This window comes from Topomyia yanbarensis, chromosome 3 (genome assembly GCF_030247195.1).
Source record: "Topomyia yanbarensis strain Yona2022 chromosome 3, ASM3024719v1, whole genome shotgun sequence".
Taxonomy (NCBI): domain Eukaryota; kingdom Metazoa; phylum Arthropoda; class Insecta; order Diptera; family Culicidae; genus Topomyia; species Topomyia yanbarensis.
In genome coordinates, this window is record NC_080672.1 from 224,860,825 (window position 1) to 224,878,534 (window position 17,710).

The 17,710-nt window shown below is 38.6% G+C and overlaps 1 protein-coding gene across 1 annotated transcript; it reads right to left on the reverse strand.

Moving 5' to 3' along the window:
• Window positions 1-14,518: 14,518 nt before the first annotated feature.
• Window positions 14,519-17,494, reverse strand: LOC131687699 (uncharacterized). The gene is made up of 2 exons (XM_058971795.1): window positions 15,491-17,494; window positions 14,519-15,421 (listed from the first exon to the last, which is right to left on the reverse strand). Exons 1-2 carry the CDS (start codon window positions 17,492-17,494, stop codon window positions 14,519-14,521), a joined length of 2,907 nt encoding a protein of 968 aa, XP_058827778.1.
• Window positions 17,495-17,710: the final 216 nt, after the last annotated feature.

The window sequence follows — 17,710 nt, forward strand, 5'->3', positions numbered from 1 at the left end:
TTACAGCCGAGAAGGCAAGCCAGACAGAGGCAATTATAAATTATACTGATGCTGGGTCTCAGTACAATATGGAAGAATTAAATAATCAAATTGATACACTTCACAGAAGAAAGTGTATGACTAGTATGGTCCCAGAATACGGATCAGAAAATAGGACAGTTTTAAGTGATTATGGTACAAATAAGAATTACTACAAAAAGAATTACATGAATGAATCCAACGACGATAGCTTCGTGGATTCCTATTATGAAGAACAAATTTCAGAAAACTTGGATGACAACCAGGACTATTGTCTGGTTGAAAATAAAAAGTACGATCAGTTACGTGGTAATGAACGAACTGAAAAATTATAAGAAATCCTTAATTTGAATCATTTAGAAGGACATAATTTCCAAGCCATGGAATCAATAATGGCTGAATATAGTGATGTGTTCTACCAAAAAGGAGACCATCTAACAACTACAGACGCGGCGGTCCATGAAATAGAGACGACGTCAAACGTGCCGATAAATAAAAGGCAATATGGATTTCCCGAAGCAACGAAAAAGCATATAAATGCAGAAATCGAGGAAATGTTGAAGCAGGGTATTATTAAGCCTAGTAAAAGTCCATGGAATGCACCGCTTTTGTGCGTACCTAAAAAGGACGATGAAAACGGAAATAAAAAGTATAGAATCGTGGTCGACTTTAGAGCATTGAATTTAGTAACGAAACCATTCGTATATCCAATCCCGCTGATCGACGAAATACTCGACAACCTCGGAGGATCAAAATATTTTTCAACATTGGACTTGAAATCTGGATTTTACCAAGTCCCGATCAATCCAAAAGATGCGGCTAAAACAGCCTTTTCCACCCCAAAAGGGCATTTTGAATTCACAAGAATGCCTATGGGCCTTAGAAATAGTCCATCAACATTTCAGAAGTTGATGAACACAATATTATATGAAATTGAAAATGTGAAAGCTATCGTTTACCTAGACGATATTATCATTTACGGGTCGACCATTGAGGAACACAATGAAAACCTCATAAAAGTTTTGAAAGCTATGCGCCGACACAATTTGAAAATTGAGGCAGGAAAATGCCAAATCTTAAGAACCGAAATTAAATATCTCGGACATGCAATTGATTCAGAAGGCATTCGGCCGACGGAAGATAATATAAAGGCCACCAAAGAAATGACTGTGCCAAAAACAGTTAAAGGAGTCCGTTCGTTTTTAGGAACGGTTAATTTTTATGGTAAATTCATACCACAAATAGCAGAAAAACGTAAACCATTGAACGATCTGCTAAAGAAAAATGTAAAATTTAGTTGGACTAATGAATGTCAGAAAGCATTCGAAGAATTGAAAGATTTTTTAACTTCAGATACTCTGTTGGTAAGACCGAACTACAAAGATACGTTTGTGATCACAACAGATGCAAGCGAGTATGCCATTGGTGCAGTACTCTCTAATGAAAAGTCCACCGATAGACCCATAGCCTATGCGAGCAGAGGTCTAGTTGGTGCAGAAAGAAGGTACCATACGATAGAAAAAGAATTACTTGCAATCGTATGGTCAGTAAACAGGTTTAAACACTTTATATACAACCAAAAATTTATTGTCTATACGGATCATAGACCATTGATCTCGATATGGCATTTAAAAGAGACTTCCCCGACTCTTACTAGACTTCGCCTAAAATTACAAGGGTTAGAAATGGATATTCGCTACAAACAAGGCAAGGACAATGTTGTAGCCGATTTTTTATCAAGACTTCATCCGGAAACCGATAAGGATGAAATTACTTACACTGTCGCTGTAGTTACTCGACAGCAAAAGCGGCAACAGCAGCAAGAAGATAAAGAACTTGCGAGGCGGACAGACGCAGAGAACACAAATTACGGATCAAACGGGAAGATTTGGTCTTTTCAAGAATAAACAGATATCCGAGTGGAATCCGCACATGGATGGTTTAGAGAATATCGATTTCGAATGGGACGAGAAGGGTGATGTTGAAAGATTGATCTCACATCAAGACTTCCAGAATGATCTAGCCCAAGGACGTATTGATTTTAAATTATTAAAATTTTCGAAGAGCAAGATCGAAGAAAGCCAAACAGACGCCACATTCGTGATTGTCAACAGTAAATCAGCCTATAAAGAGCTAAGCGAATTGGTCGACCTACCTCATGGGTTGAAAGATTATTTGAACGGTAGAGTATTTGCGATACCCAACCGAAAAATATGGGGAATGATATTAAACGGGTCGAGCCGATCAAGAGCCGACACAAAAGTATTTTTTGAAGGGTTAGTTGACGCGTTTGCAAACTGTCCCGAACATATGAAAGGAGATAAGAACATTCAAATTATCTCTTACAGAAATATACAAACTACACTGGAAACAAATATTTTAAGATTCATTGCAGGAAAATTCAATAAGGTGTTCACTCTATATGCACCAGAGAAAGAGCGAATGCACGTACCAGTAGCAGAGAGAGAGACTGTTCTTAAAGAGTTTCATGACTCTCCGCTGGCCGGACATGTCGGAAGTAAAAGAATGTTAAAACGTATAAGCCCACTATTCGAGTGGAAAAACATGCGTAGAGACGTAGAAAACTACGTCAAACAATGTGACTCGTGCCAAAAGAATAAAATTGGTAGGTCCAACAAGATTCCGATGAAAATTACAACTACTTCCATTGCACCTTTCGAAAAATTGTACATGGATATTGTAGTATTACCCGAATCAGATTGGGGAAATAAATACGGTCTAGTCATGCAAGACGACCTAACTAGATTTTTAACAGTAGCACCGATGGAGAACCAGGAAAGTTCGACGGTTGCCCAAACTTTTGTAGAAAACTACATCTGTAAATTTGGAACTCCCTTGGAGTTAGTTACAGACAATGGTACAAATTTTGTAAGTTCCTTAATGAAAAATGTATGTAAGATTTTAAAAATAAAGAAAATCACCACAAGTACCTACCACCCACAAGCTAATTTGGTGGAAAGGTCCAATAGAGAATTAAAAATCTATCTAAGGCAGTACGTTGGAAAGGATCCGAGAACTTGGGATCAACACTTGCCTTTCTTTACGTTTGAATATAATACAACGTTAAATTCATCGACTGGTTACACACCATTCGAATTACTATATGGTCAACGCGCAAACATCCCGAACTCAGTATACAAATGGGACAGTGATGGCGTATATTATGAAGATTATGTGAATGAGATGCGGTCTACATTCAAGCGCATGCATACTCTAGCACGCGAAAATTTGATTTTATCGAAACAAAAAAGAAAAGAAATATACGATAAAAACACAAACGAATGGCAACCCATGTGGGGCGAATTGGTGTTAGTTAAAGCCAACCCCATAGGTGTAGGACAGAAATTGCAAAATCTATGGAGAGGACCATACGAAGTGGTCGAACGAGACCGAATTAAGTAAGGGCGAAAAGGGTGAAGAACAGGAATACGAGACAAAGACGAAGGGAATAATCATTAGGAGATCTTAGCGGTGAAAACAAGGGAAAAAGTTTCATAATTAAAGAGAAGTGTTAATGGACACTATAACATATAGGTGATGAAAGCATCACGAAAAACGTGAAAGTGGGAGTAGAAGACATTATCGAACAATTTATAAAGAGACGTGTAGCGAACACGCTCAGAAGATTACATTTTACCAAAGAGGCGTAGCATGAATCCGTCCAAGTACTGGTTAAAATATAAACAAAAAAAAATGCAGTTAAACAAATGGCGAGAAAACGCCCAGATGGGAAATATTTTATGAAAAGGAGAAACATGCCAAAACAAGAAAGTTATCAACAAGTTGCAGTAGAGACAGACACTGCAGAAGAATTTCATTTTCAATTTCATAAGAGTCGCAAATGAGCGTTATTTTTTTCTATCTTTTTAAATGTTAATAGGAGAATTTCGATTTGGTTTCACAAGTTGCGCATCAGTCCACCTTGGCTATTGTAATTTTCAGGTTCTCTCTAGGATGGATGTAGTTGATTATGGTAAGTAAGTTTTCAGAGTACTTTTCCTTCATAACCGCATGGTTACAAATACCATGTATCTTTTCGGGAATTTAAGTCTTTATTTACAGGTACCCTCCTGGGTCAACCTCAATTGGATAGGGGGAGATGTCGAAGCAACAAATACACAATAGCCACAATAGACAGGAAGGAAGATAACGAAGTATTCCCGCAAAAAATACTTACCTCGCTTCGACAAATGTTGTCGACACAAAACATTTTTGAAAAAAAAATTTTAAGAAAAAAAATGCATTATGAAAAAAAAATTATTATGAAAAAAAAACACAATTACAAAAAAGACACAACTCGAGGAACACACAAAAAATATATTATCCATCTCGAGCCTAAAACAATATCACAAAAAAGAAATTTACTAAAAACGAGCACAATAGGCAAAAGAACTCGAAATTATTAAAATGAGCAAAGTAGCAAAAGATCTCGAAAAAAAAAACAAAAGAAAAAAAACACATCTGGGGAAAAAGAAGGAATTGGGGGAAACATACTAACCACTAACACTGTTTTTCTTTTGCAAAGAATCACCGACAAAAATAAAATTAGAAGATTAGGAAGATTGCCAATCGAGTCGGTTTTCATTTTAAAACAAACTATAAACAAAAGTAATTTCACATATGACAAATTTTGAAGATTAAAGCAAATGATTGAAAACAAACACAAATTGAAATAATTAAATAGATATAGTAAATTACAGGTTGAGAATGAAGATAACCCAAAAAAAATTAGTTTGTTTATATTTTTAATACAATAATAATCTATAGCAGCCAAATTATCAAAACCGTACAACAAATAAACAAATAACGTATATTGACCAAAATTATAATAACTACTAAACATAGGAGATTTTGTATAAAGTGGAAGCAGAAGTCCAGAGAAGTGTGTGCCCTGTGGAGAAGGTAGTCACGAGCACTACCCACCGCGTTCGACAAGGATGGATTAAGGTAGCTTTGTTAGACTACCCAACGCGTTCGATAAGGATGGAACCAGTCGAAGGTGGTGACGGGAACGATTGAGGGGCGCCACAGAAGACAACAAGAACAAGAAACGGAAAGCCGCTACGCTACTGGAAGTAAGAAGAAGACGTAGGGAGTGAAGTCGGTACAGCCAATACCCGGCTCACTCCAAAACACGAGCAAAAAGGCTACAGCCGGGACATCACAACCCGACTACGGTCATATAATTAACTACAAAGTACTTCGGTAGGAACATTACACTCTGACCGATGATACAAGAACAATAAGTATGCCGCACAGTCGACACACTACAATTCGACTGATGCTCGGCCAACACATATATATTGCCCCAGTCGGAACTACCATAACGTCCGACTGCGGTGAATTACCGAACGAAGACACGACTGGAGAAAATCAAAAGCCCAGTCAGCCGCTCCAATAATGAGGCACTATACGCAGTCGGAATTACCAAAACCGACTTTGCGCCGAAAGACAGCCACCGTCATGTTAGACACTGGTGGTTGGACATACCGAAGCAAGGCGAATGGAAGGCACAGTCAGAAACACCAAACTCTGATTGGTGCGAATATAAACGAAACATGAAGACAGTATACCACTAGGAGGGTGCAGGACCAGAGGAGGTGCCCCGAGATCAAAGTCCCGAAAACCATTATCGACCCGAGAGGAAGCAGCCAGGCAGCACACTGGTGAAAACACCGGTATAAGCATTGGACGAGCCGCGAGAAGGACAGCAGGGGTGCACACTAGGACCATCGTAAAGTTAGGATGTTAAGAAAATGTCAAATAATGATAGAAAATTGTAAATATTTGGTTTTGACAAAAGTAATAACAAATATTATTTATGTAATGGCAATCTTAGGAGTTAGGACACAAAAGACTTTTTGACACAAATTTTTCTAATGACCCGCGCAATCGTCTTGATGATGCGTCTCTCCGAGGCAACATCAAGCTCAGTAAGTAAGGGGGCATGCAGCGCCCATAGTTTTCGGCCAGCATCAACCCTGGAAAATTTCTCCAAGTGGTGCACCATGGAAGCTAATTTCCTGGGTTACATCACCAGCTACAGCCTTAAGCTAAGCTGATATTTTGATGCACTCGCGCTTTCCAAGCCATATGCTTACGGAAAAGAATAAACACTTTGTTTAATTAAACACAGTTTGTTGCTGCCAGCAGCAGACGGTGACGCTATTATAGAAAGTAAAGGCTTCCGAGTATGAGTCATAGTGAACTACTGATTCATTCACCGGGGTCTTTACTCTCGCGAGCGTGGAAAGAATGTTTTGATTAGGTCTGAGACTCTCTCAGAGAGAAGTCTACACAGACGAAATGATAAAAGTCTTTTGCGTCAGGTCGTTTAGAGGAGTCGTGAAAAAGCTAATTAGGGTTCGCACGCGCGACAGGCGCGCTGGCGAAGAAGTAAGTCGGATAAGCAAGTCGAAGAGTTCAGTCGTTGTAGTCAGTCGTATTAAGGCAATTAGTGACCGCACGGATAGAAGGCGTGCGCGTGTCGGTCAGTCGATATAAGTTAGAGTTAGCACGCGAAAACCGGGGTGCGTCGTAAAATTAAGCGGAAAATTCGACCGTATGTGAACATGTAGGTATGTGCCTGAAGGTGTAACGCAAAACAAATAAAGATAGTGAAACTTAGTGTTTTTTCTGTGCGATATTTAAATGAAAGAAAACGAAATAGCTTACGTCCACCCTGCTCCCGTCATATAAAACCAGTGGCCACCGGCGGCCGACGCTACACAGGTTGTACCAAACAACGATATTGTCGGTGATGGAGTACGGGTGTTTCAGTTTCCGCTCCGCTGCGAACATACACTTCATCAAACTGGAGAGAATCCAGTATCGTTGCTTGCGCATTGCCTTGGGTTGCATGCACTCGACCCATACGATGAGTCTCGAAGTGCTGGCGGGCGTTTTTCCGCTAAAAAATCGATTTTGGGAAATCTCATATCGATTGCTCATCCGATGCGACATTCTGAACCCGTTGGTGATTCAAAATTTCGAGAGGCTCGTCGAGCTTAATTCTCAAACCCGTTTTATGTCCTTGTACTTCGACTACATGGCACATAGCATCAATCCTTCGTCGTACAATCCCAACCGTGTCCGTTTCCTAGATACTTCTGAGTCTACTGTGTTCTTCGACACATTCATGAAGGAAGAGATTCGTGGAATCCCGGACCATATACGCCCGCAGGTGATCCCCAATATATTTTATAATAAATTCCGAGAAGTCGACTGCGACAAAATGTTTTACACTGACGGATCAAATCTCGATGGGTCCACTGGCTTCGGTATCTTCAGTAATACTATCACCGCTTCATTCAAGCTCAATGATCCTGCTTCAGTTTACGTCGCAGAGTTAGCTGCAATTCAGTACACCCTTGGGATCATCGACACTCTGCCCACAGATCACTACTTTATCGTTTCGGACAGCCTCAGCTCTAGGGTTTGCAGTACCGACCCTTTTTGGTGAGAACCGATACTACGGTACTGAAGCCCCCAGTACCGGTAGTACCGGTAAAGTACCGGTACTCGAACATTTAAAAAAAATCGAAAACAGCTTCAAAGTGAAATCGAATGCTCAAACTGATGACCTTATTCTCAGATGATTGATTTGTGCTGATCAAAAAAACATGTTTATTGTTTTTAATTGCTTCGGAATGATATGACTCATTTCACAGAAGATATTTTTCGTATGAGGCACTTTCTTTTATTTCAAAATCTAGGCCACTTTAATATCACTAACTGCTAAGCGGTGCGACTTTCGTCGACTTCAACAGATGGTAAATGTAAGAAACCCTATTAATAACAGTAAATCAAAGCGAGAATGGCAGTAAATCCGAGCAGGTTGCTCGCATTTCCTCTCTTGCTTTTCTGTAATTTGGTTTCGATCTTTATGTGATTTGCCTACTATTCTCTAATACATACCAAGGCTCCTTGCTTTTCCGTAAAGTATTGAGTTTTCCAGAATTTTCCGATCACCAATAATTACAAATCGCCCCATTTGAAGCAGTTCACCAACTCTAAAATTATTAGCTACTAAATCGCTGTTCGTTCTTTTATAGATAATGGTTTAAGATCAAACCAAATACAGACATGACTTAGACCATAGTCTTATTGCGCGCCACCCAGTGAATAATGAAAACCAATCAGAAGGTCGCTAATAAACAAAATAATAGCAAATTTTTACGTCTCTTACGCTAGATGTGAATATTTTGAAAATTAGTACAAGATCGTTAAATTTTAATTTCGACAAAATAAAGCAAGAATTTAAACATACCGTTCAGTACAACGGGAGCTAGTAATGTTTTACTTCTAGAATGATTATGATGATGGCCCCACCTCATTCCCCTACAAAGGTGTTAGTTCAACGATTTATCTAGAAGACAATAAATATAAGTAAAAGCCATCTTGTAGACCGATATTTTGAAACAGGTCCCCCTAGAGAGTCCACCTATTTTTCATAAAAAAATGTATGGTACCGAAAATACCGGTACTGGATTTTGTTCAGTACTGGTATTACGGTACCAAAAATGGGTCGGTATTCCCGGGATTTTCGGTACCGGTATTACCGGTACCACAACCCTACTCAGCTCTATCGAGGCTCTTCGTGCGGTGAAGCCTAAAAAGCAATTCCCGTATTTGCTGGGGAAGATACGGGAGTCCTTGTGTACGTTATCTGAAAAATCTTATCAGATTACCTTTGTTTGGGTCCCCTCTCATTGTTCTATCCCGGGCAATGAAAAGGCCGACTCATTAGCAAAGGTGGGCGCATTAAATGGTGACATATACGAAAGACCAATCTGCTTCAACGAATTTTTTAGTATTTGTCGTCAGAGGACGCGCAACAGTTGGCAAACCTCGTGGAGCAACGGGGAACTTGAACGATGGCTATATTCGATTATCCCAAAGGTATCAACGAAGCCTTGGGAAGGGGATGGATGTGGGTCGGGATTTTATTCGTGTAATGTCCCGACTTATGTCCAATCAATACACCATGGATGCGCATTTGCGGCGTATTGGGCTTGCGGAGAGTAGTCTGTGCGCTTGTGACGAGGGCTATCACGACATCGAACACGTTGTCTGGGTATGCGCTGGGTATTGTGACGCCAGGTCTCAATTAAAGGAATCCCTTCGGGCCCGAGGTAGACCACCCAATGTACCAGTCCGAGATATGCTGGCAACTCGTGATTTCCCCTATATGTCCCTTATTTATACCTTCATAAAAACGATAAATATCCCAATTTAGCCCCTCTCTTTTATTTCTCGTTTTTAGAGTCTCCTCCTGCCTTGTGGAACCGATCAGCTCCAGAGTGCCACTATGTAACCGCCGTCGCCCTTACCACTACGCCTGCATAGAAGGAAACTGAAGCGAGAGCGACTCGAGGTCCGATGACTTTTGAAGGATTCCCCGCGGGTCCGAAGAATACCATCTGCCCATCCGGTACTCGACGACTTACCAGACTGAGGCGCAAATTTGTTTAGCTGATCCCCCCCCCCCACCCCCCGTTTGAGCGAAAGTTGCAAGTTTTGCTCTTCTTTCTCTGTCACCATACGCCTTCTCTCCCCTGTCCTTAATACAACTGCTGCTACACTGATGTGGAAATAAGCCACCCTCTGAATATCTTGACCAAGCATAAGTTTTCGTTAAAAAAAATCAAATTAATATTCTGTATTCCTAGTTCTAAGATAGCTATAATTTTTACTCTTTATTGAAACTCTTGTCCTCCATCTTGTAAATAGAATTGAATCCCTAGTTTTAAGATTTCTGTGAAATTTCTCATAAATATTTGTTTCCCCTTTTGTGTACTAAACTATATTGTTAGTTTTAAGATAACCGTAAAATATTTCCTAAAATACTATTACTCCCCCTCTTGTATATCAAAGTGAATCCCTTGTTTTAAATTTTTTCTTAAAATAAAAGATCTTTTGGCCCTCTCTTGTTCATTGAATCTTATTTCTAGTCTTAAGATAGCTGTAAACTTTCTTTTCCTTTGTAAAAAAAAAATATTTCAACATTGTAACCTCCTAGTTTTAAGATATCCAAAATGTAAAAACAAAAGCATTTGGCACCGCCAAGCTAACGCATTTGTGCCTATCAAATAAAAGAAATGAATAAAAAAAGGGTTAAGTCCATTTTTCGAATATTAAACTTCCTGATATAATTTCATTACAGGACCAACAGGATTTAATTAAGGGATGTCATAACTTCAACCATCGAGGATATAAACTGACTTACAGCGAGATTCAAAAATCTGTCTATTTCCCAGGCATGCTCGGAAAAGTTAAAACCTTCATAAGCAATTGTGAAGATTGTAAATTTTCCAAGTACGAAAGAAAACCATTTGAAATTTCGATAACAAGAAGAGTTTATGAGAAACCATTTGAAAATGTTTTTATTGATGTCTACGTTAAAGAGACAGAAAAATTCCTTACTCTCGTAGATTCTTTTTCCAAATTCGCTCAAATATATAAAATCATTCACGAAACAGCAGACGAGCTAATCGAAACACTCGTCAAATATTTCAGAACGTTTGGTTACCAAAACAAATTACTTGTGATCAAGCGTCTGGATTTCATAATTCAAAATTTAAAAAATTCTTGGAAAATCAGAACATCTCTCTGCATTTTGCCAGCTGCAGTAATAGCAATGGGATTGTGGAACGTTTCCATAACACCTTGTTAGAAATGTACTTGGCAAACAGGAAAAAAGTAGAGCGATTTACACTGTACGAGGGACTCTCTCGTCACAGCATTGTACAATGACGCCAAACACTCTACAACAAATCTCTCCCCAAGAGAGATAATTTTCGGAAATTCTTCATCCCTAAACATCGATGAAATAAATTTGGCAAAACAAAGAACCTTGCAAACCGCAAGAGACAACATAAAAGTTTCGGCCGATAATCATAATTCAAAGCATCCTGCTATGAATTATGATGAGTTCAAAAATCTCACCACCCCGACAGTCTTGGTAAAAGGAAAGGCAAAGCCTTCACCTAGAGTTAACAGATACAGACTTATCGACATAAAAACACAGACCGACAAGACAGTAACGGATGAAAAAGACATAAAGACGCACAAAAAGCACGTAAAACACTAACTGGTCCCATTTTCCAAATTTAACTTACAGACTATGCCTATGGGCAACGACAGCATAGACAGACCTTCTCATACACAACCTGAATCATAACCCTTTGACAATCATATCACTTGGACCCGCGCGCATCAGTAATAATTACATTAGACTAGTTCACAAGATAAACCTAAAGCTAATAGACGACACAATAAAAATTTTAAATTACCAAGCGCAGGATAGGGCAAACAATAATAGTTTAATGAAACCATTAGTTCAAGCCAAGATAAAAAAATTAATTTTGTCGTTCAAAAAACTGCAACCCAATTCAAGAGTTAAAAGATGGGAAACATTAGGAAAACTTTGGAAATACGTGTCCGGAAGCCCTGACGCGGAAGGCTTGAAAATTATAAATCAAACGTGGAATACACTAATAGATGAAAACAACAAACAAATACGTATCAATCATGTATTCGAAAATAGAGTAAATAATATTTCAAATTCAATAAAGACAATGGTACATAACTTTGATTCATTAGCATCGGATACAATATTTGGTTTCGAGATAGTAAATCTTTTATTTAACATTGACGAACTTATTAAACAGATAGAATACATAGAAGAAGCTATAGATCTAGCCAGACACAGCATACCAAGTACCCGAATCATCAGTTTCGCGGAAATGGAAGCAGTTCACGAATTCCTCGCCCACGATGGCTTAGAAGCAACTCTTGTGGAAAATGTACTGGATATCGCCAACGCCTACGTCGTTTACAACAAAGACACAATAGTATACATCCTGAAAGTACCTCGAATTAAGAATGCAGAATACACAATGACTTACATAGAACCTGTGACGTCTAACAAATCTAAAATTTACCTCACCTCAAATTATTATTTGAACGGTCTTACTATATTGTGATGTGATGATGTGATATGAAGCCACCATCAGCTCAAGGTTTTTCCAGTGAATGCGGGTAGACTCACCGTAGTTCCGACATATTTTACCATGTAACCTTCAAGTTATTGCTGTTGATGAAGGAGGTCAAAATGGGTTGTGCGGATACGTGATCAGAAAGATTCCCTTCCAACAATAACATCCAGTTAAAGGATAAAACACCTCGCTATACGTGCTTGAACCCACCTGATGGTTTGTTTTGAGAAGGGTGCGTCAATCTCATATCAGACCTTCTGAAGTTTCTTTCAAGTGACTCAGGCTGGCTATCCACGTTCCTTTGTCCAGTCCTCAATTCGAATGATACCCAGTTGCTCCCAATTCCTTCCCCGCATTTGTTATGTAGTTTATTTAATGTATGTTGTATAAAATATTGCATATGGCTTGAGTAATTTAGTATGGTACAATAAACAATGGGCTTATGAATATTATGATTTGATATATTTTTTTGGAGTAGGGAAAAGCCCGCTGGAGTGTTGTTCCTTTTGAACCCCTTCTCCAGTAGGCACAAAACCTTCTCATCTTTTATTTTTAATCACAACAATTGTTCACATGAAAATTTGGGTATACAGCTCAAACTAATCGGTTACTATAATGGATAATCATTTAAAAAAGCTTGTTCCAACTATGACGTATTTTGAATATGGTGTCTCCAGGTATAACTACGCATATCAATAACTTCATCGGTAGGTAGCACCTCTCCTGTAAAATATAATAGTAATTCCTGTTGACTATATATGCTTGAATCAATGTATCAGGTCGATGAGCTCGATGATATGTGGTGAGTGATGCAGATAATATATAAAAGAAAAGTTTATGGCTGTCGTTGACTGATATGATAATCCACCAGTGTCCTTTCGATGGCAGATTAGAATGAAATAGAGAATTGTATTTTAGTTTGTCTGTTATTTAAAAGGATATCGTAAATATAATCTAAAAACAATTCATTTAATAACTACATTGTGTGCAATTTGCAATGAAAATTTTGAATATAATTTAAACAGTATCTGAAACGCTGGTACTACGAGAATTTACAATTAAGTACAATTAAGTTTAGTCGAATACTAATTATAGTTATGATAGGTATATAGCAGCATGTTAATGAATGTGCCGAATAATCTCAATGTCTTATGTTACAGCATGCGTTTTAAATAATATAATGACATATGAAAGGTGTGCGGCTAGGATGTATATTATCTGTCGACGTAAAATCACCCCGGCTACTGACGCGATTTTTGGCTAGTCCGGGATCATTCTCTGGTGGTTTTCTGTCGGTAATATTTACTACTGAAATTAAAATAAAATTCTGCTTTGGCCCCATCTGATGGTAGGAATTAATGTGTAATTACTATACAATTATATGTATCAATGATCTCGATGTAAGAACAGTATGCTACATGTAATATATTCATATAATACCTAACTATAGTGCAAGTAGTAAGATGTTAGTAGTTATAACAATAAAATATAATGTATGGACTGTGTGGTACTATTTAAGATATTATCATTCTAAAGAATAAGAATATGTCCAGTTTGCGTCCCCCACTGGTCCACTTCGTTGGCTATTTGTTGGGCGTAGAGGTATTTTCTTGTAGGGCCATGTCATAATGCTCGTATCGTAAAATCCATTCTGTTGTTTGGGATGGATAGAATTGTGAATCATTTTGTTAATTTGGAGAAATGCATATGAAATGGTTTGCCTCGGGGTCTGAATTATTGAAAATTTGATAAAATGTGGCGTGTATTATAGAATTATGATTGATATGGTGGTTCAAATAGCAAACTAGTTAATGTACTGAAGGATAGCTGGTGAAAATTAAAGGGTTTATAAGGCATCTGTGGGATAAACAATATAATCCATGTGGACGTACAGCACTGAACAATGCATGCGGTTAGAATATTACGACTCTGTATTACGAATTTGTACCTATTATAAATATGATTATTGTTCTTATTTGTGCATTATGTTTTTTGTGTTTGGAGCCAGCTTCAAGATGTTTGACTTAATGTAAATATGTTTCAGCATTGTGGCATTCGTTGAATTTTCTTGCTTATCTATCGTTAAAAAGCCTATTTCTATCTTTTGATTTCTTGCCGTTTTAACCAATTTTATAACTTTCAAATCGTCCTTTCTTATTGTTGCACGTGAATACATTTATTGATATTATTTGTCATTTATTAGCTACATTATGTCCCTTATTTTTCTCCTGTAGTATTTTGTATTTTTCTCTGTGCTTCACACTCATTCTCGCATTCCATGTTTCATTATACACATTCCCATTTTCACATTCGTCCAATCATACCCTAAGTCGACATCTACATACTCATACATACCCTACGCATATCTCCTTTTCAAGTTCGGGCTGCATCGTCTCTATTATTCGCTACTTGCTTACGATTAGCTCCTTCTTGGCTGACTTTTGTTACGCCTTCATATCTACTGTACTGGTGTCATTTGTCTATATCTCCTCCTCCTCTCCATCTGAGATTTCACTGTCCTCCATTTTATAGATTTCTTCCACTTTCTGTTTAAGCTTCATCTTATCCTTAGCCAGATCTTCCCATTGTTTCCCTCCTATCTCGTTGAATTTATTGAAGTCCTGAGTCAAGGAGTCTTTCCACGTATAACTTGGGCGACCTTCTTTCTTCTTCTCGAATTCCATTTTGTATGCCAGTTTCAACGGGTGCTTATTATTTCGTCTTATAATATGTCCGTAATATTTGAGCCTTCCTACTCTGACTCTCCGGTTTATGGTCTTACCATTGAGTTCTTTCCTAACGTTCAGTTTTCTGTTGTCGCATTTCCTACAATTCATCCAGATGTCTTTCACAATCAACTTTTCGTACTTTGCCAGTTGTTGTCTACTCCTTTTAGTTAGTGTTGAAACTTTTGTCCCATATAGCATTGCTGGTGCTATCACTGTGTTGTAAATAAGGCGTCCAATTTCCCATGCGGGTTTGAATTTCTTGCAAAATTCCACAACCACTTTCGCAGCCTTTACTGCATTCACGCATCTGTGTCTTACAGTGGCCGGACGATCAAGCGTTCGAGTCAGGTGGATTCCCAAATACTTAATGGCATCACTTACTTCATACGGCTTGCCATTCAGCATCATCGTATCTGGTGTGGCTCCTGCGGGATTCGGCACTCTCATAAGGATTTGGCTCTTATTATTATTGATGTCCAGCCCGACTTCCGATAAGCATTCCTCGATAGCTTTGATAATCCTCTCTAGATCCTCTTTCTTTTCCGCCAGAATTAGTAGGTCATCTGCGAATGCTAGTATACACGGGAGTTTAAATGATCCTTCCCTAATCATGTGTATATTTGGGACGAGTTCGGCAACTTTTCGTAGGACGCTCTGCATTATAAGGTTGAACAAAAAAGGGGAAAGAGGGCAACCTTGCTTTATGCCTTTACCTCTACTCACTTCTTCAGACAACTGGTTTTGCCATCGTACTCTTGTCCTATCTTCTCTCACACAATTTAGCACTCTGTTAATTATATGCGATGGCACTTCTATTTTTAGCAAAACATCCTTTAATTTATCCAAACTGATGTTATCGAATGCCTTTCTGATATCGAGTGTTACTGCGATTAAGCTTTTTCCAGCATTCCAGAACTCTTCCATGGTTCGCCTGGCCATAAATATTTGATCATCCGTTGATCTTCCTTCTGTGAATGCCGCCTGGTATAGATCCAATTCTCCCGTAAACTCCTTTAGCCTCTTCCTGATCCACTTAGCGTATGGCTTGTATCCTACATTGCATAGGCTAATTCTTCTGAAATTGTCCACATTTCTAGGTCTGCTTATTTTTGGTATTGGTATCTGAATAGATTCAGTCATATCTTTCGGCATCACGTTCTCTATCCAAATTCTCCTCCAAATTCCCATCATCTGCTCCATGGTTTCCTCATCCGCATACTTGATGTACTCCATCCGCACTCCATCCGCCCCAGCCGATTTTCCATTGCATGAATGCCTAACAATTTCACTCATCTCATCCATCGTTGGGGGTTCAGTTAGGGTGCATGTGTCTTGCTCTTCCAGTAGCTCCAGTCTCGGTCCCTCACTTTCCTTCAAAATTTCTCCCCATAATCTGGTTGGTATGTAGGCATTTCTCGCCTGTTTCCTTTTAGTGAACTTCTTCATGAACTGGTACGACTTCCGTATTCTAACTGCTGCGTCGAAATCGTTCAGTTTCATGTAAAACTCTCGTACCTCAGTTTCATTGTGATTTCTTACTGCCGCTTGAAATTCTTGTTTCCTGTCCCTCTCCTTCCATTTGTATGGGAGCATATCCGGATATTTATTAGCCAAACTAAGTGCCTTGTTGAGTCTATTTAATGCCGATTTTCTTCCTGGAGTCAAGGGTACTCTTGAAGAACTCAAGGTGATATTGGATGCTTTTTTCATTTTATTTGTTATAGCCGGGTATGCTTCATTTATGCCTACTTTCTCTGGATCTATTTCCATTTCGTGACTTTTTAATGCTTCATGATATCTTTTCTTTATTTGTTTTTCTTTAAGAGCTGATGCATCTAGTACTACGAGATTTTTCTCTTTGGACTGCTTCTTAATCATTTTCGGAAGTCGTACTCCTGCCAATAATAGTTTATGGTCTGTGTTAATTCTCGTCCATATACCTCTTATATATCTGATGCCTACCTTTCCATCTACTGGCTTCACAATATGATCTATCTGACTTTCCTTGTCTCTAACTCGCCAAGTTGACCTTACTTTGACTCCAATCATAGATGAGATGTTTATAAGCTTATGTATATGAAGAAACATATTGTACTCCTCTCCATTATCATTGCGGTTGTTGAATCCTAGCTCCTTACCTATACATCTACTATCTTCTTCGGTCACTGAATCCTTACCGATTTGTGCATTCCAGTCTCCTACTACTAATAACTTGTCTCCTAAATGATTTCGGTCTACGATTGCCCCTATACTGGACAGAAAATTAAACGCTTTTTTGTTGGGACCATGTACATTCACTAGCACGAGCTCCATCTCTCCTTCCACTTGCAATCTTACGGAAACTGCTGAATGCCCTACCTTTCTTATATCTTGTACTACTATGTTTGCTTCCTTCTTAATTAAAACTGCTAATCCTCTTGATTTGTTCTGGCCTTCTCTTGCTATAAGCCATTTGTAATTACGTGAATCTATAATTTTCCCATCGGTGTTGACCTCCTGCAATGCGGCGATATCTACATCATAATATCTTAAAACATCATCGATCTCCTCTCTTTTTTCCTGTCTTTTGCAACCTCTTACATTCAAGGAACCTATCTTTAACAAACCTGTTTTTTCACGCCTAAATTCAATTGTCTTGGTACTATCACTGCGTTTCTTGTTTCCTTCCACACGGTTTCGTTGAAGATCTTGCTCGGTTTTACTTAGCTTCGGACCACCTATCTGCATGTCATTCGCTTCTCTTTTATCTGCATCTTTCTTGCGTCAATCCTTTGTGTTGGTATTCCTATGTCTTCCTTCCTTTTCTAGGCTCTTACTTCTAGCATGAATGTCTTCCTGTAGCTGTTGCTTCGCCATTTTTGACATTTCTCTCCTCTGGTTCTGTAAGTTTTCATTTCTGTCACTTGCATCTTTCTCACGTCTTCCCGCATTTATGGCTGAAGA

Excerpts from the sequence above, each read along its gene's own strand:
- LOC131687699 (XM_058971795.1), bottom strand. The coding sequence starts at position 17,494 with ATGCAGATAGGTGGTCCGAAGCTAAGTAAAACCGAGCAAGATCTTCAA. Across the intron at positions 15,422-15,490 it reads AAAACCAGTTGTCTGAAGAA|AGCGTCCTACGAAAAGTTGC; the intron begins GTGAGTAGAGGT and ends CTTATAATGCAG.